General features: G+C 39.4%; 9 protein-coding genes and 1 long non-coding RNA gene across 14 annotated transcripts; 5 read left to right on the forward strand and 5 right to left on the reverse strand.

The window, feature by feature from the left end:
* Window positions 1-496: 496 nt before the first annotated feature.
* Window positions 497-11,559, forward strand: LOC111488914. Its single transcript, XM_023136857.1, has 4 exons — window positions 497-803; window positions 10,305-10,555; window positions 10,663-10,740; window positions 10,915-11,559. The coding sequence occupies exons 2-4, from the start codon at window positions 10,363-10,365 to the stop codon at window positions 11,310-11,312; spliced, it is 669 nt and encodes a 222-aa protein (XP_022992625.1). The 5' UTR covers window positions 497-803; window positions 10,305-10,362; the 3' UTR covers window positions 11,313-11,559.
* LOC111488897 (probable inactive leucine-rich repeat receptor-like protein kinase At3g03770) lies at window positions 803-4,537 on the forward strand. Its single transcript, XM_023136826.1, has 6 exons — window positions 803-2,694; window positions 2,760-2,893; window positions 3,091-3,334; window positions 3,520-3,731; window positions 3,828-3,962; window positions 4,090-4,537. Exons 1-6 carry the CDS (start codon window positions 1,341-1,343, stop codon window positions 4,315-4,317), a joined length of 2,307 nt encoding a protein of 768 aa, XP_022992594.1. The 5' UTR covers window positions 803-1,340; the 3' UTR covers window positions 4,318-4,537.
* Window positions 4,634-5,585, forward strand: LOC111488916 (putative calcium-binding protein CML19). The gene is made up of 2 exons (XM_023136860.1): window positions 4,634-4,979; window positions 5,071-5,585. The coding sequence occupies exon 2, from the start codon at window positions 5,072-5,074 to the stop codon at window positions 5,495-5,497; it is 426 nt and encodes a 141-aa protein (XP_022992628.1). The 5' UTR covers window positions 4,634-4,979; window position 5,071; the 3' UTR covers window positions 5,498-5,585.
* On the reverse strand, window positions 5,766-8,752 carry LOC111488913 (ribulose-phosphate 3-epimerase, cytoplasmic isoform). Its single transcript, XM_023136856.1, has 8 exons — window positions 8,356-8,752; window positions 7,821-7,825; window positions 7,071-7,133; window positions 6,858-6,964; window positions 6,678-6,775; window positions 6,411-6,503; window positions 6,278-6,319; window positions 5,766-6,176 (listed from the first exon to the last, which is right to left on the reverse strand). Exons 1-8 carry the CDS (start codon window positions 8,470-8,472, stop codon window positions 6,021-6,023), a joined length of 681 nt encoding a protein of 226 aa, XP_022992624.1. The 5' UTR covers window positions 8,473-8,752; the 3' UTR covers window positions 5,766-6,020.
* Window positions 11,560-11,979: 420 nt separating the features above from the next.
* Window positions 11,980-15,156, reverse strand: LOC111488896 (chloride channel protein CLC-b-like). The gene is made up of 6 exons (XM_023136825.1): window positions 14,929-15,156; window positions 14,649-14,849; window positions 14,369-14,546; window positions 13,610-14,142; window positions 12,360-13,515; window positions 11,980-12,270 (listed from the first exon to the last, which is right to left on the reverse strand). The coding sequence occupies exons 1-6, from the start codon at window positions 15,120-15,122 to the stop codon at window positions 12,163-12,165; spliced, it is 2,370 nt and encodes a 789-aa protein (XP_022992593.1). The 5' UTR covers window positions 15,123-15,156; the 3' UTR covers window positions 11,980-12,162.
* LOC111488918 lies at window positions 14,141-15,251 on the forward strand. The gene is made up of 2 exons (XR_002719298.1): window positions 14,141-14,524; window positions 14,608-15,251. It is a non-coding gene; the product is annotated as an uncharacterized LOC111488918 (long non-coding RNA).
* A 1,548-nt stretch (window positions 15,252-16,799) lies between these two features.
* Window positions 16,800-20,467, reverse strand: LOC111489633 (sulfite oxidase-like). The gene is made up of 12 exons (XM_023137950.1): window positions 20,220-20,467; window positions 19,905-20,020; window positions 19,771-19,833; window positions 19,614-19,650; window positions 19,387-19,468; window positions 19,184-19,302; window positions 18,923-19,018; window positions 18,717-18,827; window positions 18,539-18,640; window positions 17,679-17,726; window positions 17,111-17,326; window positions 16,800-17,009 (listed from the first exon to the last, which is right to left on the reverse strand). The coding sequence occupies exons 1-12, from the start codon at window positions 20,292-20,294 to the stop codon at window positions 16,893-16,895; spliced, it is 1,182 nt and encodes a 393-aa protein (XP_022993718.1). The 5' UTR covers window positions 20,295-20,467; the 3' UTR covers window positions 16,800-16,892.
* Window positions 20,468-20,623: 156 nt separating this feature from the next.
* Window positions 20,624-22,305, reverse strand: LOC111489725. 4 transcript variants are annotated; one of them, XM_023138065.1, is made up of 5 exons: window positions 21,994-22,305; window positions 21,350-21,480; window positions 21,200-21,250; window positions 21,053-21,101; window positions 20,624-20,918 (listed from the first exon to the last, which is right to left on the reverse strand). In XM_023138065.1, the coding sequence occupies exons 2-5, from the start codon at window positions 21,461-21,463 to the stop codon at window positions 20,737-20,739; spliced, it is 396 nt and encodes a 131-aa protein (XP_022993833.1). In that variant the 5' UTR covers window positions 21,464-21,480; window positions 21,994-22,305; the 3' UTR covers window positions 20,624-20,736. The 4 variants fall into 4 exon arrangements, with proteins under 4 accessions (XP_022993833.1, XP_022993832.1, XP_022993831.1 ...); XM_023138064.1 differs by having other exon boundaries at window positions 21,350-21,488; window positions 21,994-22,303; XM_023138063.1 differs by having other exon boundaries at window positions 21,350-21,488; window positions 21,921-22,303.
* Window positions 22,306-22,643: 338 nt separating this feature from the next.
* Window positions 22,644-24,066, forward strand: LOC111489238 (ribonucleoside-diphosphate reductase small chain-like). Its single transcript, XM_023137356.1, has one exon. It carries the CDS (start codon window positions 22,891-22,893, stop codon window positions 23,878-23,880), a length of 990 nt encoding a protein of 329 aa, XP_022993124.1. The 5' UTR covers window positions 22,644-22,890; the 3' UTR covers window positions 23,881-24,066.
* Window positions 24,067-24,539: 473 nt separating this feature from the next.
* On the reverse strand, window positions 24,540-25,755 carry LOC111489672 (50S ribosomal protein L27, chloroplastic). Of its 2 annotated transcripts, none has more exons than XM_023137995.1 (4): window positions 25,648-25,755; window positions 25,236-25,540; window positions 24,968-25,069; window positions 24,540-24,889 (listed from the first exon to the last, which is right to left on the reverse strand). In XM_023137995.1, the coding sequence occupies exons 2-4, from the start codon at window positions 25,512-25,514 to the stop codon at window positions 24,713-24,715; spliced, it is 558 nt and encodes a 185-aa protein (XP_022993763.1). In that variant the 5' UTR covers window positions 25,515-25,540; window positions 25,648-25,755; the 3' UTR covers window positions 24,540-24,712. The 2 variants fall into 2 exon arrangements, with proteins under 2 accessions (XP_022993763.1, XP_022993762.1); XM_023137994.1 differs by having other exon boundaries at window positions 25,236-25,553; window positions 25,648-25,731.
* Window positions 25,756-25,839: the final 84 nt, after the last annotated feature.

Raw genomic sequence — 25,839 nt, forward strand, 5'->3', positions numbered from 1 at the left:
GGTGGTATTAAATTGGTCTCACATGTTGTTTCACATTATTTATTACTGCCGCTTTCGTTTCTTTTCTTTATATTTTTTTATTTTTCATCTAATCTAAAATAAAAATTATAAAAAAGAAAAAAGTAATTAATATTTAATAGTTTAAAACCCAAAATTCAAAAAAAAAAAATTAAAATTGAAGAACCAAAATAAATAATTTAAAATTTTAAACCCAAAATACAAATAAAAATGGAATTTAAACCTAAAACTTAATTTAATATATATAAAAAAAATACATGTGGGAAGGAAATTGTGATTCGTGACCGTGGCGGTTCATTTATAACGGTAATATCTCAGACTGTGTGTATAATAATAAAAACGGGTAACTAAAAAAGAAAGCACGTGATGGCAACATCGTAAATTCTTCGAAATATGTAGGATAATAATGACAACAGAGAAATATTAAAAAAAAAAACCGAAGGAAAAAAAAACAGAGTAATAAGAAAGAAGCAAACAACACAGAGAGAGTAGCATGGCGTTTCATATTTAGCAGCGGGACAGAGCTCGCCAGCGCACTCCACTTTCTTTCTTCTTCACAGAATTCGATCTTTTTCCTGTTGGGCTCACACCCACCGCCATTTTATCCATCCCCACTTGGTTTATTTGCTCCAAGGACGAAATCTTGAGCTCTTGCATGTCAGAGAAGACCACCTTGTAGGTGTAGTTAATGCTCTTTCAGTCTTGGTTCTGATTTTTAGAGCACCCTTTCAACTACCTCTACCAATTATCTCTTATCCTCCTTAATTCCCTTCTTCTTCGTCTTCTTCCTTTTTATTTTTTTATGGAAGAGCAACGCTAGTGCTTTCTTTACTCTGCTTTATCATTTTGTCTTTATTTTCCCCCATCCCCTTTTTGTTTTGTTTGGTTTCTTCTCTGTTTTTTAGGATTTTATCCTACCGATACATTGTTTGTGATCGTCAGCTTGAGTTTTTGTATCTTGTCTCTTCCAATTCTATTGCAGCTTTTTCATCCTTGAGCGTTTGTTACCTGTGGGAAGTGTACTCTGTTTAGAAGATTCTCTGCTTTACTCTGATTTTCTCTGTTTAATTGCTTTCTCTTTTCCTTTTGGTCGGAGCTTTGCTCTCTGTTTTTGAGGGTTTAGCAGCATTACTTTTGTATTTTCTACTCGAGTGGAGAATAATTCCTGCTGGGGGAATTTCCCCAGATAGTTCGCTTTTGATGAATTCGATCAAAAGTTTTTCCAGTTTCATACCATGAGGTTCAGACAAAGAATTCTTGCGTTCGTTCTTCGTTTTCGATCATCTTGTTGATTACCCAGCTAGTTTCAGAGGCTTTCTCAAATGGGTTCTCTGCAACTTTTCCTTATTGTCAGTCTTTCATGGATTTTATTCCTTCCCAATACCCATCAGCTACAAACTTCTCAGATTCAAATCCTGTTACAGATTAGGAAGCATTTGGAGTACCCTTCTTCCTTGGAAGTTATGGACGCTTTCGATGGCGACCTCTGTAATGTTTCCCCATCTCGAGATATGACTATTGCGTGCCAGGACAATGTAGTGACTGAACTCAGAATTATGGGGGATAAGCTTGTCAAATTTAGAGGGTTTAATGGGTTTCCAATTCCGAATCAAACTCTATCTGAGAGATTTTCCATGGATTCCTTCGTTACCACATTGTCCAGGTTAAGTAGCTTGCGGGTTCTCAGCTTAATTTCTTTGGGGATTTGGGGGCCACTTCCTGATAAGATTCATCGTCTCTCCTCGCTTGAGTTCTTGGATTTGAGCTCTAATTTCATATATGGTCAAATCCCTTCTAGGATTTCCACCATGGTTCAACTCTATTCATTGGTTCTTGATGGCAATTTCTTCAACGAAACAGTCCCTGATTGGCTTGATTCTCTAACAAACCTTACCTTTTTGAGCTTGAAAAGCAATCGACTAATGGGTCAATTTCCCTCTTCGTTATGCAAAATTAGAACATTAGCTGATGTTTCTCTGTCCCACAATGAAATTTCTGGGGAATTGCCCGACTTGAGTGCTTTAACCAATTTGCATGTACTGGATATGAGAGAGAATAAGCTAAACTCTGTGCTTCCTGTGATGTCAAAAGGATTAGTTACACTTCTACTTAGCAAGAATGCTTTATCCGGTGAAATTCCTAAGCACTTTAGTCAAATGGATCAGCTTCAACATCTTGATTTATCATCCAATCAACTAACAGGGTCGCCACCCCCTTTCCTGTTCAATTTGCCAAACATTACATATCTGAATTTAGCTTCAAATATGATGAGTGGATCTCTTCAAAATCCTCTAAGTTGCAGTACAAAACTTGGGTATGTTGATATTTCCAAGAACAAGTTGACTGGAACACTTCCCACTTGCTTGAGTAGTTCTTCAGACAAGAGAATGGTTAGATTTGGTGGGAATTGTTTTGCTGCTGACTTGCAACACCAGCATGAAGCATCATTTTGTGCAGAAGCCCTTGAAGGATCAGGCAAGTCTCGAAGAAAACAAAACCTGTTGATTGTTGCCTTCATCTGTGGAGCTATAATTGTTATTGTGCTTTTAGCCTTGGGACTTATTTATTTGTACCGAAGGCTCTTCAAAAGAACAGTACAAGAACAGCCAGTACCGCCAAAAGTTATACAAGAAAACTCACCTGCTGCAGCTCCATCTGCGCTACTTGCAAATGCCAGTAAGTTATGTCTGTTTGTCTGATTCTAATGTCTATGAAAGCTTAGAGGAAGTGTTATTTTGTAGGGTTTATTTCTCAAGCTATGAAGCTAGGTGCTCAGACTGTTCCAGTATGTCGATCATTTTCCTTTCAAGAACTAAGGGAAGCTACAAAGGACTTCGATAAGTCAATGCTCTTGGGAGAAGGTTCTATAGGAAAGGTATTACCCAAGCACTTGATCTGATTAAGGGTTCTGTCAACCAAAAGCTTTTCTTAGCTGAGCCTTTCATCTACGAACTCACTTCTAAAAATGCCCCCAGGATGCTTAGATCCATGTTTAAATTTCTTATTGTGAAGCTGCTTTTGTGGACGTTGAATTTACTTCTGAAAATTTAAGGTTTTTGTTTACTTCTTCAGCTCTACAGAGGAAAATTGGAGAATGGAACCCTTGTTGCTATAAGGTGTTTAGCTTTATCAAAGAAATTTTCAGTACAGAACCTTAAAGTTCGGCTGGATGTGCTTTCGAAGCTTCACCACCCCCATTTAGTTGGCCTTTTTGGTCACTGTATAGAAGGAGACGGACATGACAACTCAAGTATCAACCAAGTTCTTCTTGTATACGAATACGTGTCGAATGGGAATTACCGTACCCTTTTATCAGGTTAGTCCACCATGAAAACAGTCGAGAATAGAATTTTGAAACATTGTTTTCTCTGGTTATTGCAAGATAATCTTTGTTATACAACAGTTTGTGTAAAACTTGCATTCTTGAACATGTTTTAGGCTCTCTTTAGCTTTGAATTTATTGATGGGATGGTGACATTGCCTCATTGTCTTCAAATGTAGAAACTTTTCCAGACAAGGTACTGAAGTGGTCAGATAGGTTGACAATTCTAATTGGAATTGCCAAGGCCATTCACTATCTACACACAGGGGTTATTCCTGGTTCATTCCATAATCGATTGAAAACAAACAATATATTGCTTGATGAACATCAAATTCCAAAACTTAGCGACTATGGCACGTTGATGATCACTGACGAAACTGGAAAACACGAGGTAAGTTAGTTAGCTTAGTCTTTGGATTTTAGTTCTTGAGATTTCTTCTGGCTTCTTTTGTTGAATGAACTTATACCATATCCTTTCTTTTTGTAGACAAAGGGAGAGGGCTCAAAACCAAGGAAAAAGTTGGTGGAGGATGATGTTTACAATTTTGGGTATATATTGCTTGAGTCACTTGTTGGGCCTATTGTAACTGGAAGAGAAGAAGCATTTCTTCTGAATGACATGGTATTTTACATTTTCTCTTCTCATTCATTTCTCAATGGCTGAGTTTCCATTCAAGTTCAACCAAAAGAGCTGCTTATTCTGTTCTTTGTGGTTTCTGAATCTTTTTATGTGTATGAAACAACAACAGGCATCCTTTGGCAGCACGGATGGGCGGAGACGAATTGTGGATCCAGTTGTATTGACCACAAGCTCCCAAGAGTCGTTATCAAGAGTTATATCTATCACAAAGAAGTGCATATCTACCGACATATCATCGTCTCGACCCTCGTTTGAGGATGTGCTGTGGAACTTGCAGTATGCTGCTCAAGTGCATGCCTCGCTTGATGCTGAGCAAAAGTCTGATTCCACGTCTTAGTTGTACACACGCACGAGAAAAGTAGATAGGCAAAGACTCTGAGCTGCCATCTCTTTCATTACATGTTCATAACTGATGTAAACTTGTAAATGTCTAGAGCGAAAACTACAGTGCACTAGAGTTCATATTTAGAGTTGACCATTTGTTGAAGACAAATAGTGGAGTGTTGCAGTGATGATTGTGATGAGTGAAGTTTAGTTAAAACAATAAATTTTAGATATGAAGAATGGAGCTGATGAGCTAATATTAAGCATAAAGTATGTGCGTGTGGAGGTTTTGAATTCTTTTTTTTTTTTTTTTTTTCGTACAAAAATGATTTGTTTGGAAGCTTCGAGCTTTTAATTCTTAATCTTTTGAAGAACTCAGAAGAAGAAAATAAAAAAGATGGCAACTTTGTGAAAGGAATAAATCAAGAACTTTCCAACTTTATTATTTTATGTTTTCGTAAGGAGGGAAGAAACTGTCAAACCGGTCGGAAGTTGCCAACATTCATTCCTTCTCTGTCAAATCTTTGTGGCAGAATTGTTTATTCAACAATCGCTGAGAAGCCCCTTTCTTCGACTTCGTTGAAACGGTGAAGAAAAGAAATGGTCGGCCATCTGCTCCACGACTTGACGGCATCTGCCATTTTCATTCCCCAACGAATCGGCGGTCAAACCACGGTACGCGCATTCCTTTTCATATAATTCCAGACCCATTTTGCTCTAATCTACAATTCTTCATACCCATTTCTCTTTCTTCATTCGGATCCAGAATGATGGACAAAATGGCGTTGTACGAGAAGGTGTTCAAGCAGGTCGACGGAGATGGCGATGGGAAGCTGTCTCCACTGGAGCTGCAGCGGTGTATGGCTGGCGTCGGGGGTAGTTTGACGCTGGAGGAGGCGGAGATGGCTGTGGAGAATTTGGATACGGACGGCGATGGGTTGATGGGGTGGGGTGAATTTGTTGCGTTTGTGGAAGAAGTGGGAGAGGAAGAGAAAGTGAGTGATTTGAAGGAGGCGTTTAGGATGTATGAAATGGATGGTTGTGGGTTCATAACGACCAAGAGTTTGAAGAGGATGTTGAGTAGGCTTGGGGAATCAAGGAGCATTGAGGAATGCAAGAAAATGATTGCTAAATTTGATCTCAACTCTGATGGTGTTCTTAACTTTGACGAGTTCAAGTTCATGATGTCCTGATTTTGTATCATTTTTCTTTATGTCTCCTGAACTTTGAACTCAGTTCAGCGGCTGCAACAATACGATTACTCCTTTTCTTTTGTTCTTTCTTTCGCTTCAAACTTTGAAGCTACTCCTTAATTTGATCTCCCTCTCTTCCTTTTCAACTTAAAATGGTTTCTTCATTCTCGTCACGAAACGTTCTTTATAAAAGTTTAGAAACTTATCCCAAACATATGCGTTTTAAAACCTTCTAAAAAGTTCAAAAGAAAAAACTCAAACTCAAAGATACAATATCTGCAACTTGAGTTATTACATCCTCCATCGAAATCATCGTTAAGGAACAATAGCAAGCGATGATGTTCCAGTGAATGTAAAACTGGTTTCATAACATGGGGCAAATGCTGTAACCCAGCCGCCACGTCGAGCCATATGCAGCCTTTGACTCCATGTTAAGAAACAATAGCAAGAGATTTGATGGTGTATGAATTGCAAAAAGAGTAAAACAAGATTTGATGACGGATTCTTGAAGCTTGTTAAAGGATCAAGAGTTCTGTTGAGCCTCCTCAACACTTTTCCTCAGAATGGATATAACTTCGGAAGGCTCGGGAGCTCCAAACACCGAACTTCCTGCAACGATGCAGTTTGCCCCAGCTGACGCTGCTGCATCTATGGTCGAAGGTCCCAACCCGCCATCCACCTGCCCACCAAAGCAAAAATGACCAGTCAGAAACCATCCCTCATACAGCCATCTATATGCTGAATTTGAACTGCAACGAGTACACGCTACGTAGCATATACCTCGATGTCAAGAGACGGGTACTTCTGTCTTAACTTCCGTACCTGGATAAGTTAAAATCAGTAATGAGATTCAACAAGAAACGCCAATCAAACAATCCTCAAGGAATATTGAAAAATGTCGAAGTAATGGAACCTTATCCATCGTTTCAGGCATGAACTTTTGGCCACCAAAACCAGGTTCGACTGTCATAACAAGGACCATTTCCACAGGATTTTCACTTTCTACCTGAAAATTGAAAAAAAGAACAAGCATCACTTACCAATTATAGAAAAAATTTAATGAAGCAGCATTTGCACAAAACCATAAGCACTTTGCAGCGCTATATATCAATGAACTATAACATCCTTGTAAATGAAGGATATGAGATTGGGGGAGAAGATGTAAAGATGAATTGCATACCAAAGGATAAACTTCTTCAATGGGTGTTCCGGGTTTTAGAGCAACCCCGGACTTCATGCCCTTTGACTTGATTTCTTGGATTAATTGCTGCCAATTGTCTACCAGAGAAGAGGGAAAGAAAAGTTAAACAATTTTGATGCCATAGAAGTAGAACAAATCTGAAGTTCAAACACAATGTACCTTTGGATACTTCAACATGAAATGTAAAGCCTGAAGCACCAGCTTTTGCGAAGGGTTCAACGTAATCAAGTGGATTTGTAACCATAAGGTGGCAATCAAGATATGCCCTGCAAGACAAGAAATTAATTCCTCATAAACTCAAGTAATGTCATCAAACTCTTAACAGATTGAATTCAAATTCTTCAAACTGAAGAAGCAAAGAGGTTATGTTACTTTGTATGTTTTCTTAAACTCTCGATGACTGGAGCACCAATTGTCAGATTCGGGACAAAGTGCCTGCGGTAAATGCATAAACAAAAAAACTATTACTTTGCTAGAAAAGCAAGCCCAACTTATGTTAATCCAGATGATGCACAAATCACATCACCGTGAAATGATCCACAATCCTGTTACAGAATGAACTCAACCAAATGATAATGGATAGATTTTCACGGGGCCACCATGTCGATGCATTTAAAAGAAAAATCTTTGTGATTTTCTTGATAATAGTTCATTCTGGGTAGGGGCCAACACTTTTTTAGTTTGCAGCCCCAGATTTATTTCCTATTAAAAAGGATGGTAGCAGAAAGAATGTTCTGAAGGTAGACCAATAAACATGGAAAGAAATCAGATATTGTCCTCTTTGGGCTTTCCCTAAGCTACACTCAAGGTTTTAAAACGTGTCTAGGGAGAGGTCTCCACACGCTTATAAGGAATATTTCGTTCTTCTCTCTAACCGATATGAGATCTCACATTTTTTTTACTTTAGAAATAATAAAATCAATAAATAAAACTATATAGTTCTCAAGTTTCTTCAGCAAATATTTATAAATAAGCAGGCATGTGGCTGGAAAGTAGATACTAGAAGCGATCAAAACACCACACAGGTCGAGGTCAAGTTATTTAGAGGGAAATTTAAAACCCATTCACATGAAGCACATTGCAGTTCAACAGGAGTATGATATCAGCAAAGAATGAGCCTACCCATCCTGCAAATAAAGCAACAACAGATATCAGATGTGATGGCAGATAAATTTATCTCAAACTTCGCAAGCATGTCATTGTAAGATCAGTAATTGGATTATGCATCTCCATGCGCCTTTCTGTACACTGTCACCAACCCATTTACAAGAAAGTAAAATCCATTCTTTAAACAGGACTATAACAATTAGTAGCACAGAGAAAATATTGGTGAAGGTAAAAGTCTGCTCGTCCTCCATGGACTACCTTACACTATTACTACAGAAGTACTAAATTAGGGTAGATAGAATTTTATTAAGACCCAGAAAAGCACCGACAAATTATACGATTCAAACAATTAGTCAAGTAGATTATGAACAAATTAAACTACACGAGAGCTATCCGGTGGGAAGTCAGACTAAGAAGGCAAAATCTAGGATCAAATTATTGGGTTATGAAACAGAACCAAATGGGAGCAAGAATCAAAAGGTACTTCGTCCAATTATAACTGTAGAGAAATGGCGATTCAGGAAAACAGAAATAGAGAGCGTGTGGGTACCATAATATCCATGTGAAGCCAATCCGCTCCAAATTTAAGCATTCTTTCGGCCTCCGAAGCTAAATTGGCAAAATCTGAGGATAGCATTGACGGTGCGATTTTCGCAGCTACTCCCATTTTCGTCTGCCTCTTACTCGCTTAGCCGATCAAAAACTCGAGTAATTCAACAGCGATGAATTTGCAGATACAGATTCAATTCTCGAAAATTCCAAGACAAAGAACCCCAAATCCCAACTCAGATGCTTTTTCGTTTTTATAGATTATCTTACCAACCCCTGGCGGCTCGACTGATGAATAAGAAGATCGTCCTCCGTGGGCTCTTTGTGGACCGTCTGAAAGTGGCATCCCTCCTTTTCTACATTTTTTTCGTAAATGGGGGCAAGGAAATTTTACACTGATTATGATTTTGGAAGGAAAAAAAAAAAACAAAACTTCCCTTTCAATTATCCCTTATGAAGTAATTTCAATTTCTTAATTAATTAACGTGAGACTTTTGGTACTTATTTATTTCATCCATCAATAAATAGATTCAAATCTATAAGTTTCCAAATTTCTTTGATACAATAATAACAATGTTTAAAAAAAATGGAGACAACGAAGGTCGAACTACCAAATAAAAACATTTCTATTGGGGGTGGAGTTTTGTGAGGTGTATGATGGCAGACATCAAATCCCAACATCACTACTTATTACTTGAATTTTGTCTAGTTGACTTACATCATTCGTGTGTGTATAATATATATATATAATAGGCATCATGATATTTAGCTAGGTAATCAAAACAATTTTTTGAAAGTTTAGAAGGGTAAACGGACCCGATCTTTTAAATATCGTAATTATTATTCAACCCTTTAAATAAATAAATTTGAATAAATACCATGTTAATTTTATCCAAGCTAATATGGTATAAATGAACAATTTAAAAACCATATTAAGAAATAAAAATTGAGGCACCAAACGTAGGAGGAGCAGATTGATTGGTGGAATAATTGGTTGGCGTAGCCAGCCAGCCACGTGAACCTAACATATACAAAGAGGCAAGAGCAGGAGCCTGAGGTGGCAAATTTTTGTTTTTTTTTTTTTAAGAATAAATAATTATGCGCCCCTCAGAACATGGGAGAATGTGTCATATTTTGTCATTTAATTTGATTTTCTTTCTACATAATTCATAAAGTTTTAAGATATTCAAAAACCGTGCCAAGTCGCGTAATCACAAATAAAATTTATCACACATTTGGCATTATTTGCAAGTTTGGTTTAATATAATTCTCTGATTATTATTCTTACTATCAACTATCTCATATATTTTAAAAATTACTGAATTTTGACGTTCACCATTTAGATAAGAATACTAAAAACATACGTGAAGGAAAGAAAGGACTAAATTAAAAAATAGTGAGAAAGAAAGATGCGTGTGTTTAAATATTTGACATCTAAATCATATACATAATATTATAATTAATGGAGTAGGATTAAATTAACACATTAATTGATATGTAATCATAATTAAACAAATGAAACATTAATAATATTAAAGTAAAATTTAAACTCGGGAAGCGCCACGTCAGAGTTGTTTGAAGTACGTGAAGACAGTATGTTTGACCAGTCAATTAGCGGACACGTTACTCCCATTATTTACTTGTACTTTCCTACGCCTCAGGCCTTGTTTTGGGGGCGTCCCTTCAGTTTTCCCAATCCCCATTTTTTGGTAATTAATATATGTTCAACAAAAATGATATCACTTGGTTACCACATTTTCCTCCCTAATGTATAAATTAAGATATTGAAACTAATTTGATTGTAGATTATAATTGCGTCTCGTATCCCAAGGAAAAATCGCTTTCATTTCTGTTTACTGGGCACTTACAAGCCTCCATTCCATTCAATTCATCCCAATGAGTCTTTTCTTTTTTCTTTTTTAAAAAAGAAGGCAACTCCCCATTCTCATGCCTCTCTCTCTCACTTCCTTCTTCTTCTTCTTCTTCCATTGCTTTTAAGCCAGCACAGATGGGCTCATGTGCTTCCCTTTGCAGTACACCGGAATGCTCCGCCGTGAAGCCTCCGCCGGCGCCGTTGGAGACTGTGACGGACAAGTTTGAGATTCCGCCTTCACCGATCAAACACTACAAGCTCCAGGACAACGCCGATTCTGTCTTCAAGGACATCTCTGTAGTACCCCCTCACCACAAGACGCCTTCTGGTTTGATTCTTCTTCGCTCTTTTCTGGGCTTTGCTTTTCTCTCTGTCTTCTTTCCGCCGCGCCATTCCTCGATTGCCCTGTTTCTTCAATCTGTTCGTTCTTCACAGGCAGCAAAGAAGAAGCCTTCTTTGATTCTCGAGCGTGGTTGGATTCCGATTGTGAAGATTTCTTCAGTGTCAAAGGAGGTGATTTTCATCATCAACTTTTGTATTAAATTTATATATTAATTAAAAGTACTTTTTTAAAAACTATCTTGAGGATGGTTATATATTTTAAAGTTTACTCATTTTAATTTTGAAGTTTGTTCCCTCCCTTATATAAGTTTGAAATACTAAAACTTAAATTTAAACCTTATACAGATTTCACCCCATCCAGAGACAATACTCCTATTCACCACCGCTTCCCGGCGGGAACTCCCCGAGCTAGCCAAGCCGGTGCCGACGACAAACCATCGACATTCAACTCGTCGCCATTACCGACGAAGAGGAGGAAGAAACTGGCTGATCTGTTCCGAGAGAGCCTCGGAGATGAGGCGAGTTTTGCTTTCCTAAATCACAACGACAATCGAAAAACCGATGAGCCTTGCCTTCCGGGAACGGGTTCGGTCCGCAATAGCGAGAGGACCGTCGGCAACGGCGTTGATGACAAAAATATGATCGGATTTGAGTCGAAGTTCTGTTGCCTTCCGCCGCTGGTTTCGCGTAACGGTTCGCGCGAGAGGGAGGAGGAATTGAAGGTTGTTAATGGCGTATCTTGAGCCCTAAATGGGTGGAGAACTCACGAAGAAGGGCAAGAACAGGGGATCGTGGCAGAGGAGAAGTGGGACCTTGAACTTTAAGGTTCGATCTTTATAAATTGAAATAAAATCAGATCCTCTGTGCATGGATAATCATTTGAAGTGCGGAATATAAAATGTGAATATTTATTATTACAATTAAAACTGAAATTGCAATATTGTATTGACGATTTTCATTTGCAAGAAAGAAGAAGATGTTTTAATCTTTGATTCATTCTAATTATCCCATCTAATGGGTCATGGTTTGATTTTCGATTTACTAATTATTCCCGACTTAGATTAATTAAGTTTTGGACTTTTATGATATCAAGATAAGATAAGATGAGTTCATATTTTGTACCAAAAAATGATATCCATAAATTAATAAAGTTGATTTAAACCCAACTCACTTGATGCCACCTTTATTTTTCCTCTAACTTTGCCATTTTATGATGATATGGAATTAGTGAGGCATCATGGAAAGTCTGAAATGACTACACAGCTTATGGTAATTATAAATATTATGTGCTATTTTATTATCATCATTTTCCCTTCTGCTGGAGTGACAAAAACTGCCCAAGTCAAGCCCAATTACGCCCAACCGACAAAGTTCAAGGACGGGTCAAAGGTCAAATTGTGAATCAAAATCGAATAAATGGAGAATCCTTTTGCTTATTGTAAAATTGAATAAATAGAAGCCAAAATTGGTGAAGAAAAGAGGAAAGTATAGAAGCAATGATATGAAGAAATGCAGCAGAAAAGCAGAGGTTGGAATATGTGTGTGGAGAGTATGTGTCTGTTGATGAATCATGAATGAGACAAATCTGAGAGTTCAGTTCCGTTTTTCGTTGCCTTTGATCTTGGCAAGATGAGGGAACGCACTCAGAATGTTGTACGGCCTCAAGTCCTGCCTCGTCAAAATCCCAATTACTGGCGGAGCCTGCAGAGAATGAAACACAGAAATCTGTTTGATTGATTCATGTGTAAAGGAGGAGGAGGAGGAGGAGGAGGAGGAGAAGAAAAGCTTACCCCAGCAGCTTCATACTTGGGCACGATGAGCAAATGGCGGAGCCCCACTTGGCGGAACAGAACCAGAGCTTTGGCCACAGACATGCTCTCCATTACTGTATAAGGCGTAGTGTTGGTAAGAGGATGAAGATCAACGTACATATCCATCTCCTCCTTCTTCACTGCAAGCTCCTCAATCTTCCCTTCCCTCTCCGCCAATTCCACCCATGTAAACTTCTCCCTCACCTCCCATTCCTCTGTTCTTCTCTTCTCTCTCAAGAACCATTTCTTTTTCAGCACCTGCAGCAAATGCGCTCTCAGCACTAGCCCGTGCAGCTCCGTCGCCCCCACTGCCATCCCCACTGGCGGCACCACTGCGTCCGAGTCCACAACAGGGAACCCGTTATGCGTCGTGTTCTTAAGAACCTCCACAATGCGGGACACTTTCTCCAATCCCCGCAGCGTCACCACCGCCGGCTTTGCGTCAGCCAGTTCGCCCACCGTGATGTTCCTCATCCACGTCTCCGGATTCGCGTCCAAGAACGGAAGCCCCTTCAGATGTAGAATGATGTCATAAATACTAGGGTTAAAACAGTCCCCGACGGTTTTTCCAATCAGAAGGACAATCATCGTAATCGGAAGTAGAAGGAGATTGTTGGTGAGCTCGAGGAATATAACGCAGAGGGAAACGGTCATCCGCATGGAGCCGGCCATTAAGGAGGCAGCACCGAGAACAGCCAAAAGTCCCTGATCAAGATCGGAGTAGGGCCGCATGAGGAGGCCGATGAGACGGCCATAGCCAGAGCCCATCAAAATGATCGGAAGGAAGAGACCGGAGGGGACGGCGATGCCGAAAGTGATAAGCCCTAAGACGCAGTAGAGGAGGAAGAAGATGACGAGGGAAAGGGGCTGGTACTCGGTGGAAGTGTTGGTGGAGAAGATGTTTCGAACGGCGTCGTCGTTGGTGGCGAGGAGAAGGGTGGCGAGGTCGTTGTAATGGCCTTTAGGACAGTTGAATTGCTTGAAGTTGCCGGAGCGGCCATTGGTGGGGCAGGCGGAACCTGGAAAAGAAGGGTTGCAAGGGGTGCATTGGCCAAGGTATGGCAGACTGTATTGGCAGATTGAAGTGAAGAGTGATACTCCTAGGCTCAGTAACAGTTTGTGCATTTTTCCCTTCCTGCAAATACCATTTCACCATTGCAGTTCTTATCAGATCATTCTTCAAATTTGATCCAATAATATGGAAAGGGAGTGAGAGTGAAATTGCTTACTGATTGATGAGGTTGTAAACTCTGAGGATTTTGTGCAGAAGATGATTGTAAAGGCTTCCAAGGAACCCACCAAGAAGGCCAATGATAGCAACTGGTATGATATCCATGATATGGTAGCTAACAGAAACACTACTGACATCAAACATAATAAGCCCTCCTTCTCCGAACAGCCCACACTCACCTGCCTTGCATATTTCAATGAAAGTTCTCAGCACCACCACAACAATGGCTGTGCTGAAAAAGGTCCTCCACAGCAGGGCACTCCTCCACCATGTAGCCACCTCTTCTAGGGCAAATAGAACACCCCCGACCGGGGCTCGGAAAGCTGCACAAACCCCTGATGACGCTCCGCATGTGATAAGATCCCGACGATCACGATCGTTGTTGAAATAGCGTAGCCATGTCCATTTGACTCGATAGTTATCCGGACCGCCCTGTCCAAGTAAAGAAGCAATGCAGCTGCCAATGTGTACTAGAGGCCCTTCTTTCCCAAGATCTAGCCCTGCTGCCACTGCTCCAATGCTCCCAATAATCTGCAGAGATCAAAGTTTATAATGCCACTCCGTAAAGATATCAAAGATCAAATACATCTCCTTTTGCTTTCATTCCTATAAAGGAGTAATTTCATCATCAGTTTCAGTTTATCAGATTATCTACATGTTCTGTGTGATCCGCAAGATCAGTCTGATTCTTTTGTGGATTGCTCAATGATTGACATTGATATTCATGGCATTACAAGAAAGTGCAGGGCACACGCACCTTAACGATCAACGTGGTGGCGCCGAACATATTAGGAGTATCTATGCCATTGAGATAGGCTTTGATTTCTGGTATGCCAGGCCCAGCGGCGGTGGGAGCAAAGCATACACAGAGAACAGCAGCAACAAAAGTGAGAAGGAAATTTGCAGTGGTAAAGTAGGCGAATCCCATTAGGTACCTAAATCCAAATCATTTGAAACCCAGAATTTTTGAACTGATGAAGTTTGTGTGTTTTGCAGAGGAAGAAAACCAGGTGTGTAATCGGCATGAATGAACATACCTTTCTTCTTTGATGTAACCGACCACTTTCAAAAGCTTGTAGCCAGCAATATTTTCAATGGCGAGATTGATGAGAGTGGCAATGATCCCTGTAAGAAGTCCAACAAGACAAGCCAATGTCCATTTGGAGAATATGTACTGCAACACTTGAACTTTGGATCTGCTTCTCCAATCGTGCTTAAACAGATCGTTCTCATTGATCCTGAATTCAAACCAAACCAAATAACCAAAAATTGAAGGAACTCAAGGAGAAATCAAAGCTTTCAATGCTATGGTCTTACTCGTAATCCAAGCTTTCAATCAGAGAAACCTTGGCCCCAACAATGGCAAGAGGACTAGAAGAGAGAGTTCTGCTTCTCTTGAGAAGGGGTTCGTTCAAGGGATTGCTTTCTGGGTCTCTTTCTTCTTGTTGAGGCTCTGCTTCCATGGCGTCTGTGAGAGTTGATTCCGCGACAAGGCTGGAATTTTCCTCCATTGGAGCAGTGAAAAGAACACAAAAATGGGGTAGATGAGGGTTATGAACAGAAGATGAAGTTTAGGGATTGGAAGAAAGTGCAAAGCTTCCCCTGTGTTGTAGGATTTTAATGCAACAAAGTTATCGCAATCATGTTCTCGTCTTGTCACTTTCTTTATGGTCATTTGAATGAACAGTTCTTATTTCTCCCATCATCTTTACCCTTTTTTCTTTTCATGTTCTTGGTTTCTTCATAGTTTTCAACTACCCAACTTGTCACTCACTCATTTTTTTGATCATTGTGACACCTTTATTTCACCAAATATCCCATTTTTATATCAAAAATACATTTATTCCCTGTCTTTATATTGACCTTATTCTTCATTGTTTTTAATAGAACTAGCTTCTCACTCAAACTCAACTTGCTTGTTTGGCTTCCCTTGTTTCACCATCTACACTACGCAAATAGGTCACTTACCAAAAATTTATCCAATTTTAAATATTTTTTATTAACTTTTATCAATATCAAATATAAAAATATGAAGATAAGAACCCAATAATATATGATAATCAATTGATTGGCTACTGATTAGCAACTACGAAAGTGAAATATATGTTTATTCAAAAGCTAAGTTTTTTTTGGCTGAAAATTCGGCTCTATCCATAAAAGAGGTCCACTAGTCTTAACATGTATATCCACATGTGACATGTGCCAATCCAATTATATTCACAAATAATTTAAAAATACTAAAAATAAATTATTAAGTTACACGTCTCTTCTAAACTTGATGTGACACTCATAGACTTTAAATATTATCTACCACAATACATTACCCTTAAACCCTTAAACGAAAAATGAGGTCCTTATTATTAATTTATGCCATGATGCCATTTAAATTAAACTAAACAAGATTCATATCTGTCACTTTTGTAAATATCGTTGCTGATTCCTCACGGTTGAGTGGCAAGTTGGATGTATGAGTTGGGGATGAGCATAAATTGGTAATCCAATTGCGTTGACACACGTGGTGCGTTGTAGACCGATGGATGAAGAAGAATGGAGGGTGGATCATAAATGGCTCTTCGGGGATGGAAGAGGCGGTGGAGCTATTTGGTAATAAATTTGTGATTTCAATATCTACGGCCAACAACTTTATAGCTTTGTTTTTTAATGGAAAAGAAAAGAAAATAAAACAATTGCTTCATATGTCATGTCCTGTCCAAGTGGACCAAATAAAATGAGGGAAAATTACTTGAGGTATCATTATTATGAAAATAATAATATTTGTTTTTAACTTAATTTATTTTATTACTTAGACCCTAAACTAAGATATCGTAAACTGATACCAACAGAAAACAGACAAAAAAACACATACATTTTTATAAAAAGAAAAAAGAGAAAATAATTAATAATTTCACGTACCAAGATGCGTATTATAAGGACTGAGGAAAATTAATGAAGGGACAGATGGCAAAAGGCTATAGGCGGAATCCACGTAGGTCATGGATAAATCTCAATTATTAGGACTTTATTAGAGAATGGAATGGATGCCCTTCCGGCGTTCGGTTTCCACATCTTTCCTTCTCCACCCAATTTTAATATTTAATTGGATAGGGAAAAATACACATTGGTTTTGTTTAATGAATAAATAAATGGTGTCCATGATTTACGGAATAACAGATTTAAAAGAAGAAAAATTCCACAGTCAATGGAGCACGCACATAAAACGGTGCGTTTAGGAGAATACAGAACCATAAAGCATTTCTTTAATTTCTGTTCTTTGTTTCTTTCTATATACTGGACCGACCAACTCGAAGTTGAACCCTATGCCATGAGGTGTTGAGTATACCTCTTAGGTTCCATATCTCCTCCACTCTTTCTGGCTGCACGTTTGCTGCTGAATCAACCTGCGTTATCCAATTCAAACTCAAACCTTTGCGCACACATTTCTAAACAAGCTCATCTTTTCAATCAAACACATTTCTGTGCATCAACATCCCACACTTACAGCTTTTGCAACAATTTCCGTGTCTTGTTCCACATCGAGCGTCACCTCGAAAAGCACCCATGCCCACTTGTCACTGCTCCGACTATCTGCAACATATGGGACGCCAGTCTTCTGATATCTGGTGGCTTCAATCCAGCTTTTGCCTCCATCAACAGATATATCTACTCTCTCTATTCCCCGCCCACCGCCCGACACTGCATAACCACTAACCGTAACCTGACATGCGTTTGAAGATCACAATTATATTTGTTTGTTTAACTACTTATCTAGAGGTTAATGCATATACTATCGTCCAAGAAGTTAGAAATTTGAATTCCAACGTACCCACGAACACAAAAGGAAAGACTATCAACACTATAACAGCAGGAAAGAAATATGATGCAAAAGAGATGAAAGCTAGATTATAATATTATGCAGTAGAACAATATTCTCCAGGTTTTTCTGATTGACATGTCCCAGAACTTACAAATTTGCCGGGATGAACATATGCAATAGGAAGTTCTTTGCATGAAGTAACATCTGTATGTTATCTTCACTAAATTGAACTTGCGTACATAAGTGGACTAACCTTTCCGGGCTTTATATGATCTACATCCTCCAAAGAACACATCACAGACTGCAATTCAGCAAGTTCAACCGCATTAGTCGGGTGAAATGGGACAAAGTCAACAGAGAATCGCCAACCCAAAAACAGTGGATATTCAAAATAAACGATGAGCGAGAACTTTTTTTCTTTTGAGATCTCACATTAGTTGGAGAGGAGAACGAATCATTTCTTATAAGGGTGTGGAAACCTCTCCTTCGTGACGCGTTTTAAAACCTAAAAGGGAAAAACCAAAGAGGATAATATATGTTATCGGTGGGCTTAGGCTGTTACAAATGGTATCAGAGCCAAACACGGGGCAGTGTGCTAACGAGGACGATCGGCCCCCCAAGAGGGGTGGATTGTGAGATCCCACATTGATTGGAGAGGGGAACGAAGCATTGTTTATAAAGGTGTGAAAATTTATCCCTAGCCCCCAAGGGCCCCAAGGAGGATGGATGGTGTGATTTCACATTAGTTGGAGAGGGGAACGAAGCATTCCTTATAAGAGTGAAAACTTCTCCCTAGCTCCTGAGGGGGTGGATTGGAAGCATTCCTTCTAAGGGTGTGAAAACTTCTCCCTAACTCCCAAGGGGGTGGATTGTGAGATCCCACATTGGTTAGAGAGGTGAACGAAACATTCTTTAGAAGAGTGTGAAAACTTCTCCCTAGTAGACGCATTTTAAAACCTTATGGGAAAGCCGGAAAAGAAAAGCCCAAAGAGGACAATATATGCTAGCAGTTAGCGGTGGGCTTGGACTGTTACATTTCTAAGGTTCATCAGCAAGGCAAAAACCAAAGAAAAAAGTACAATCAAGCAAAAAGCAGGAGCCTTCGACAAAAACCTGAACAGGGAAATCCATTTGAGGCCTCCTAGTCGTCCAATCAATATTATCCCAATTTACGGAAGGAGGAAACATTTTGTAGTCTTTCTGCATAAAGAAACCCTGCAAAGCAATGCCATGAACTCCATTATGAAGGAAGGCAATTTCTTGAGTGAAAAAAATCAAACACATTTCCTACCTGGCTTTCCTCTGCAATTATGCTAATAGATTCAAGCCATTTAACAGAACGAGCACCAATAACACCAGGGATAACCACACGCAACGGATACCCATGATCTCGATTAAGAGGCTTTCGTGAAAAAGTAAAAGATAGTAAGTATAGTATGGTCAAACAATAAGCAACGTAACAGCAATACATTGAGGAGTTTAAGCACCAAAACTTACTTCTCCATTCATTTCATAAGCAAGGAGAACATCTGCTTCAGGATTTGAAGCGTGGCTCAGTGGAATTGATGCCTTGTATGGACCTCCCTTTTCTTCCTGTACTTAATAATCATAGCAACCAAAATCATTCCATTCTATCTACACATAATTCCTTCCAACTAAAGCAAAATCAACAACATTATTAACATCTTCATCAATGGCATGTCCTCTTTTTATCTCATGTTCTTTGGAAAAGAACATCTAAATAGGACAACGTTGTACCTTGCATCTATCAATGCTCACAAACTCAACATGTTTTCCACCTTTTTGTGTACTATAGCTGAGCTTCGGTATTCCAACAAGTTCAAGAACATCAGCCAATTTAGCACCACCCCACACAGCTGTAAGGTTCAAAACAACTTTTTCAGAAAGATGAACTTTACAAGCTAACACATCTAAAACACTAGCGGATTCATGTCGCATACCATTTCCTAAAGCTGAAACATCCCAGCCAACTCCCTTCACTGTTCTGGTTTTGCTCATCGCGGTCCTTCGATTACCTGCACACTATGTCCACGCATGCCAAATGGTGTCGATTATAATCAAGCAAAGCGCTATGGAAACTACTCTTAAACCTCGTAGTTTCGATTTAGATATTCCAACATCAGGCAAAGAAGAAATACTAGCAACTTATGCCTATTTATGAGAATACCTGTAAAGTGGCAGTGACATTGTACTTTGGAAGCATCCTGTAAAATGATAACAATCTTAGGTTCTCTTTGAAACATGTTAATGCACACAGTTAAACTATGTTTGAATTTGCATGAAGAAAAGGAAATGCTCTTTAAATCCAAAATTCCACAGCTCACCTGATATCTTTCATGAACAGCTCCTTTGGGTTTTCTATTAGGCCATTTAAAGAAACAGAATATCTACAAAGAAAACGAAAGTGAACAGATATAAGAACAGTTGCAGAAAAGAAAAAAGGGAGAGAAAGGGAAACCTTTCAATATCATCCACTAATGGAACAGGGCCATGATTTCTCTTGTAAAAGAAGTCTACGGGGGTCACATAAGACGAGATCAGGGCGGAGCGCGGTGGCTCTGCATTGAAGGGCTCCTGAGGCAGAGATGTCAGGGAGAGAAAATCAGCACAAATATTCATAACAAATTTTACCAAAACGAAATGAATGAAACCCAAATAATGAAATTGCGAAGAACCCCAGAGTAAATCAAATAATTTCAGACTACAACAAAACGATTGCGATTCCGGGAACAAAAGAAAATTCCCATAGAGATGGAAGAAGGAAGAAGCTTACCTTGGCGTTGATTCGGAGACATGGGTGACGAAGTGGCTCTTGCGAGTAATCTGAGGGTGCAGTTAATCCAGGCATCTTCTCACTCCTTTAGAAGCAGAAAAGATATTCAGCGATGTGTGGGAGAATGGCAGTTCTCAGAAGATGGCAATCAATTTCGCGAAGATGACTAGATGTCGCAACGAGTGCTCGTAAAATTAACCGACAACGATAAAATTCTACGTGGACACTCTTTGGAGTTTGATGATCCTGAGTTGTCGCTTTTGCCAAAACTGTGTGGCTTTGGGTATGTTCTCGATCCTTTTAGCACACTGTTTCATTATTTTATTTTATTTTTTTATAATTATGTTGGGTCAATCCGGTTTTTAACTCCTTGGTTAGAGATGAGAAAAGATTGAAACTTTAACATGAATGAAAACCTTTTCTTATGTATATTCCAAAACTTTAAAACTCGTTACAATAATATGGGAAACTAAGAATTAAATAGATCGGGGTGAAGTAATATACAAAAATTTAATGACTAAGAAGTTGAGTCTGGAACAGCAGAATCAACAGAATCAAGTAACTTAAATTTAAGGATCTTATGTACAGAAGCAACGGGCTTCAGATCCTTTCTAGGAGCTTGATGTGGTTCGACTGCTTTTTCCGAGCGACGATTTGTTTTAGATGGCACAGCTTCTTCTTCAACCATAGAGACTTCCTCTACAATAGGGAACACAGACTTTTCAGTGTAAACAGAACATATCCCAACATTTTTTAATCTTCAAAGATCAAATACAAAACTTGCTTTAAGGTTCAGGAATCAAATGGTTTCATTTCCTTTAAAATTTACTCACCTTCCGCAAAGGTAAGACATGTACCTATGGTTTCTTCATATTCTCCAATCTACAAAAGAGAGAGACAATAATGGCAGGAGATTATACATTATGGTTCTGCTGCAGTGCTTCTAGGTGTAGAGATTGTATCTTTTATTAACAACTCACCATCTTAATTTTGTCGCAGATAGTTAAGATTGGATTCATAGTGTCCAAACCCTGCAAAACAAATTAATCAAAATTCACATAAACCATACAGATTAGCTCGCAGAGAAATATTCAGTACTTGAAATTAGAGTGGATCAGAAAGATTCATACAGATAGAACATATGGGGCATTGGGTGGGATGTCAAGCAGCGATACATCCCCCAGGTCAATCAATACATATTCTTCCTCGCCATCAGAGGCAGAATCAATTGCAGCTTTCTCCATGTTCCTTACAGATACCTCTGAAAAACTAAATTGAAATCGTTAGCGGCTTAGTGATGCTAGTAATATCAAGTAAAGCTTTTGGCCAACCCCTGTTTTCCTTCCAAATAAGTGTGGAGTGCAAAGGATAAAACAAAACCCTAAGGAAGTTTTTTTTTTTTTTTTTTTTTTTTTTTTTTTTTTTTTTTTTTTTTTTTTTTTTTTTTTTTTTTTTTTTTTTTTTTTTTTTTTTTTTTTTTTTTTTTTTTTTTTTTTTTAATCCCGCTTGGATGTGGACTTACAAAAAACATGTTTCCAATTATACTCAATAAGAGATTTTCTACTTTAATTTTATAATTTACGCCTTCAAAGAAACTCAACAGCATTCAATAAAATAAAAAAAATAAAAAATAAAAAACAAAGTAGACCCAACTTTATAAGCTCAAATCTCTAATGTAAGTAGAACTCGTTCTAAACGTACCAATGCCGAGAACAGTAAGAAGCTTGAACAGAGCAAGGACGGCACACAAAATCAGCAAAGGGAAGTTTATTACCCGAAGGAAATACAGGCCTTCGTTTACTGGAATTCCAATCGAATCTGTTCCTCGGGGATGTGGATGGCTTCGCTGTGGAATTTGAACTCCGTTCCAGTGAAATAGCAGACGCAAAGGATCTTTCCAGTATTGTCGTAAACCGCGTCTATTTGATCGAGAGAGAGAGAGTGGAAATTGATTCTAGGGCTTCTCGTTTTTGAAGTCGATGAAGATTTCTGGGATATAGAGAAGCTTACGGAGAAAATCCCGAAGGGAGGAGAGGAAGAGGGAAATAGTGCAAGAGCTGGAGTTTTAAGGTTGCCTCGCTCTTTAAATTTTGGGCCGGCCGGACCGGGCCGGACCAGTCCTATGAAAGACACTTTTTTTTACAAAAATAAATAGAAAATTCGTAGATGGTTGGTTGGCTCGTGTGTGCTCCTGCTTGCCACGTCTCTGCCCCGTGGCTTTGGTTTTATAGATGATTTGTCACGTCAGGACCCAAAATTTTCATATTTATTATTTTTAAAAAAATAAAAATATATAGATATATATATATGTTAATTTTTGTAATCATAAATTTTTTAAAAAGGGAATAATAAGTGTTTTAAAATGAGTTATTGGTTGAAACGGCGCCAATTTAATGTAAAAAAATATTTATTTTAAATTCCACCCGAATCGTATCATGAAATCTTCCACAATCCCCAAATTGCCCTTCCTTCTCATTCACTCTCTTCTTCCGCAAGCTTCCTGCAAAATTTCAAAATCTCCCGCTCCAATTTCTTTTTGGATTTACGAACTTCTCTTTAATCTTCCTTCCCCTCCCTCTCGCTTATATATAATCTCATCCATTAGTAGTCCAATCCACCCATCAATTTTCCCAATCATCTCTTTCAATCCTTCCATCAAACATTTGTAACCATGCCTGCAATTTCAGAGGAGCCGTTGCTCGCCCCTAACCCCGATAGATTCTGTATGTTCCCCATTCAATATCCTCAGATTTGGGAAATGTATAAGAAAGCCGTCGCCTCCTTCTGGACCGCCGAGGAGGTTGATCTTTCTCAGGATCTTCGCCATTGGGAAGCTCTCACCGCCGATGAGAAGCATTTCATCAAACATGTTCTGGCCTTCTTTGCCGCTTCCGATGGCATTGTTCTGGAGAATCTCGCCGGCCGGTTCATGAAGGAGGTTCAGGTCGCGGAGGCGAGAGCGTTCTACGGCTTCCAAATAGCAATTGAGAATATTCACTCCGAGATGTACAGTTTGTTGCTCGAAACCTACATCAAGGACTCTGTCGAGAAGAACAGGTTGTTCCATGCCATGGAGACTGTACCTTGCATCACGAAGAAGGCCGAGTGGGCGCTCAATTGGATCGACGGATCCAAGTCCTTTGCAGAGCGGTTGATAGCATTCGCCTGCGTGGAAGGCATCTTCTTCTCCGGAAGTTTCTGCGCTATATTCTGGTTGAAGAAACGCGGGCTGATGCCTGGATTGACATTTTCGAACGAATTGATATCTCGAGACGAAGGCCTGCACTGCGATTTCGCGTGCTTGTTATACTCGCTGATGAGGAAGAAGCTGAGCGAGGAGAAAGTGCAGGGGATCGTCCGGGAGGCAGTGGATATTGAGAGGGAATTCGTTTGTGAGGCATTGCCGTGCGCGCTGGTGGGGATGAATGGCGATCTGATGAGTGAATACATCGAGTTCGTGGCAGATCGGCTGCTGGTAGCCCTAGGGCACAGCAAGATTTACAATGTGCAGAACCCGTTCGATTGGATGGAACTGATATCGCTGCAGGGGAAAACAAACTTCTTCGAGAAGAGGGTGGGAGATTATCAGAAGGCATCTGTGATGTCGAGCTTGGATGGGATCGGAGGGATACATGAGTTCAAGATGGATGAGGATTTTTAGAAGATACGATACCCTTCTCTCTATAACACCCACTCTGTATTTATTTCTTACTTCTGTTTCTGCAAATTTCATGTTTGATAATGATAGTGCCTGTCGTTTCTTCATTCCTAAGAAGCTTGCACCTTTAGGGAATCATGTATTTTAAATTATTCACAAGAAATAGAAGCACTTTAGCATTTCATTACTCTCCTAATACTCATTCATCTCATTCCTTCATTTATTTTTAATTTCTAAAGAAGTTTCAAAATTTAGATTCGACACTTGATCGCTCTGACATTCACCTGTATTTTATGAGACACTATTGTGTTACTTACTCATTGCTTCTGAGAATAAAAGACTATCCTCACCCCTTGCGATATGAATAAGTTACTCCTTACTTTTAAAAGTGAAAACTCCTTCCACTCTCTGCGATAGTAACAAGTTATTTGAGTCTTTTAAACTAATAGAGCCTATTCAACGTATAGTTCTTATAATTGAGTCACAAGTTATTTGAGTCTTTTAAACTAATAGAGCCTATTCAACCTATAGTTCTTATAATTGAGTCACCTAAAAACTCCGGACTTCGAACCTCTTAACCGGTAAAAAAGCATTGGAAGTTACATTCTGAAATATTTTCAAAATGGACTATTGAGTGTTTCAGAATATCTAGGGGCAAGAAGTAGAACAAGAGCGACTATTGGTAATTGCGAATAATAATGAAACACGTTCCTGTGAGGAATGTGGCAAATTATATGTGCACAACCAAAGAAGTGAAGCTAGAGAAGCAGACCTTCTTCCTGCAAGATCATCAGGGCTTTTAAACAAGCAGTGATTGAAGTGCTGCCTATAGAAATCAGCAAACTGGATTGGTTTCTGTAGCATCAGTGGAAGCTAATACTAATTGGGGTTGAGAAATAGAGCCTTCCTTTCTTGCTTTCTTGCGCTCTCTTTGCAGCCTGAAATACTCCCTCTTCCTTGCTCTGTAGCTGTTTGGATTCTCAGGCTGTACTTCTCTTGGGTACACACTCACCTGCAATCAAATACATACATCTCAGTTTTTTGTTCATTCTTACAAGCTCGCTTGAAAGGTCCAGATTCGAAGTGAAACCTTCTTCTTGTCAGGTCCATACTTCTCGAATTTTACAAGCCCGTCGATCAATGAGAAAATTGTATGGTCCTTGCCAAGCCCCACATTCTTTCCTGCATGGAACTGAATTCATTTGTACAAAAACAGACACCATGGAACTCAATTAAAAAACAATCGATGTATGTTCGTAAATTAGGAATGCCCTAAACAATGGGCGGAACGAGCACCAACTTCTCAACATATAATTTTCAAAATCGAATTGGAAAATGATTTGGGACTGAGAAACTACCTTGGTTCCACGCTGACGAACGATGATAGAACCAGGCTTGGCAACCTGATCGCCGTAGATTTTAACGCCGAGCCTCTGGCCCTTAGAATCTCGGCCGTTCTTCGTGCTTCCAGCTCCTTTCTTGTGTGCATTTTCAATGGTTAAAGGGAATCTGTTAGGGAACGAGACGGAGAGCTTGGGAGGCAGTTGAATAGATCCGAAATCGCCTTTGAAGAAAGAGGAAGAAGAAGAAGAGGCCAGAGAGAGGCCTCTGAATGCCCCAATTAGGTTTAAACTCATGGCTGCAACAGGGATTTCCTCGGCTCCCGAAGATTGGAACTGTGAAGCGAATACAAAAAGTCGACAGAATTAGTCGATCGAGAAAAAGAAATGGACATGGAGGGGAAGAGACAGAGAGGGAGCGAACGCGAACCTTATCCTTAGAACCACAACCACAACCACAACCAGAACCGCTCCAAGCCACCGAATGGGAATCTTGGGCCGGCTGGGTTCGCTTGTATGCACTTGTATTCACTTAGTGGTTCTGTGCCACCACAATGGCTACCGAAACCTGTCTCTGACTGGCACGTGAGCAGTTTCCGAGTTGGCACAACTTAGCGTCAAA

The sequence above is a fragment of the Cucurbita maxima genome, unplaced genomic scaffold (assembly GCF_002738345.1).
Source record: "Cucurbita maxima cultivar Rimu unplaced genomic scaffold, Cmax_1.0 Cma_Scf00014, whole genome shotgun sequence".
NCBI classification, from domain to species: Eukaryota; Viridiplantae; Streptophyta; class Magnoliopsida; order Cucurbitales; family Cucurbitaceae; genus Cucurbita; species Cucurbita maxima.

Bases quoted from the DNA above. Each gene is read 5' to 3' on its own strand.
- LOC111489672 (XM_023137995.1), bottom strand. From the start codon at position 25,514: ATGAGTTTAAACCTAATTGGGGCATTCAGAGGCCTCTCTCTGGCCTCT. The intron at 25,070-25,235 runs GTAGTTTCTCAG...AAATGAATTCAG, and splicing joins TTCGTCAGCGTGGAACCAAG to TTCCATGCAGGAAAGAATGT. The intron at 24,890-24,967 runs GTTTCACTTCGA...ATTTGATTGCAG, and splicing joins ATGGACCTGACAAGAAGAAG to GTGAGTGTGTACCCAAGAGA.
- LOC111488897 (XM_023136826.1), top strand. From the start codon at position 1,341: ATGGGTTCTCTGCAACTTTTCCTTATTGTCAGTCTTTCATGGATTTTA. The intron at 2,695-2,759 runs GTAAGTTATGTC...GTTATTTTGTAG, and splicing joins TGCGCTACTTGCAAATGCCA to GGTTTATTTCTCAAGCTATG. The intron at 3,963-4,089 runs GTATTTTACATT...AAACAACAACAG, and splicing joins CATTTCTTCTGAATGACATG to GCATCCTTTGGCAGCACGGA.
- LOC111489238 (XM_023137356.1), top strand. From the start codon at position 22,891: ATGCCTGCAATTTCAGAGGAGCCGTTGCTCGCCCCTAACCCCGATAGA.
- LOC111488916 (XM_023136860.1), top strand. From the start codon at position 5,072: ATGATGGACAAAATGGCGTTGTACGAGAAGGTGTTCAAGCAGGTCGAC.
- LOC111488914 (XM_023136857.1), top strand. From the start codon at position 10,363: ATGGGCTCATGTGCTTCCCTTTGCAGTACACCGGAATGCTCCGCCGTG. The intron at 10,556-10,662 runs GTTTGATTCTTC...CGTTCTTCACAG, and splicing joins TCACCACAAGACGCCTTCTG to GCAGCAAAGAAGAAGCCTTC. The intron at 10,741-10,914 runs GTGATTTTCATC...AACCTTATACAG, and splicing joins TTTCTTCAGTGTCAAAGGAG to ATTTCACCCCATCCAGAGAC.
- LOC111489633 (XM_023137950.1), bottom strand. From the start codon at position 20,294: ATGCCTGGATTAACTGCACCCTCAGATTACTCGCAAGAGCCACTTCGT. The intron at 19,651-19,770 runs GTGAGCTGTGGA...ATCATTTTACAG, and splicing joins CTGTTCATGAAAGATATCAG to GATGCTTCCAAAGTACAATG. The intron at 17,727-18,538 runs GTTTTTGTCGAA...GCTGAATTGCAG, and splicing joins AAATGGATTTCCCTGTTCAG to TCTGTGATGTGTTCTTTGGA.
- LOC111488896 (XM_023136825.1), bottom strand. From the start codon at position 15,122: ATGGAGGAAAATTCCAGCCTTGTCGCGGAATCAACTCTCACAGACGCC. The intron at 14,850-14,928 runs GTAAGACCATAG...GTTTGAATTCAG, and splicing joins ATTGAAAGCTTGGATTACGA to GATCAATGAGAACGATCTGT. The intron at 14,547-14,648 runs GTATGTTCATTC...ATTTGGATTTAG, and splicing joins GGTTACATCAAAGAAGAAAG to GTACCTAATGGGATTCGCCT.
- LOC111488913 (XM_023136856.1), bottom strand. From the start codon at position 8,472: ATGGGAGTAGCTGCGAAAATCGCACCGTCAATGCTATCCTCAGATTTT. The intron at 6,504-6,677 runs GTATGCAATTCA...TTCAATTTTCAG, and splicing joins TTGAAGAAGTTTATCCTTTG to GTAGAAAGTGAAAATCCTGT. The intron at 6,320-6,410 runs GTTCCATTACTT...TAACTTATCCAG, and splicing joins TGCCTGAAACGATGGATAAG to GTACGGAAGTTAAGACAGAA.
- LOC111489725 (XM_023138065.1), bottom strand. From the start codon at position 21,463: ATGGAGAAAGCTGCAATTGATTCTGCCTCTGATGGCGAGGAAGAATAT. The intron at 21,251-21,349 runs GTATGAATCTTT...TTTGTTTTGCAG, and splicing joins ATGCCCCATATGTTCTATCT to GGTTTGGACACTATGAATCC. The intron at 21,102-21,199 runs GTGAGTTGTTAA...TCTCTTTTGTAG, and splicing joins TCTGCGACAAAATTAAGATG to ATTGGAGAATATGAAGAAAC.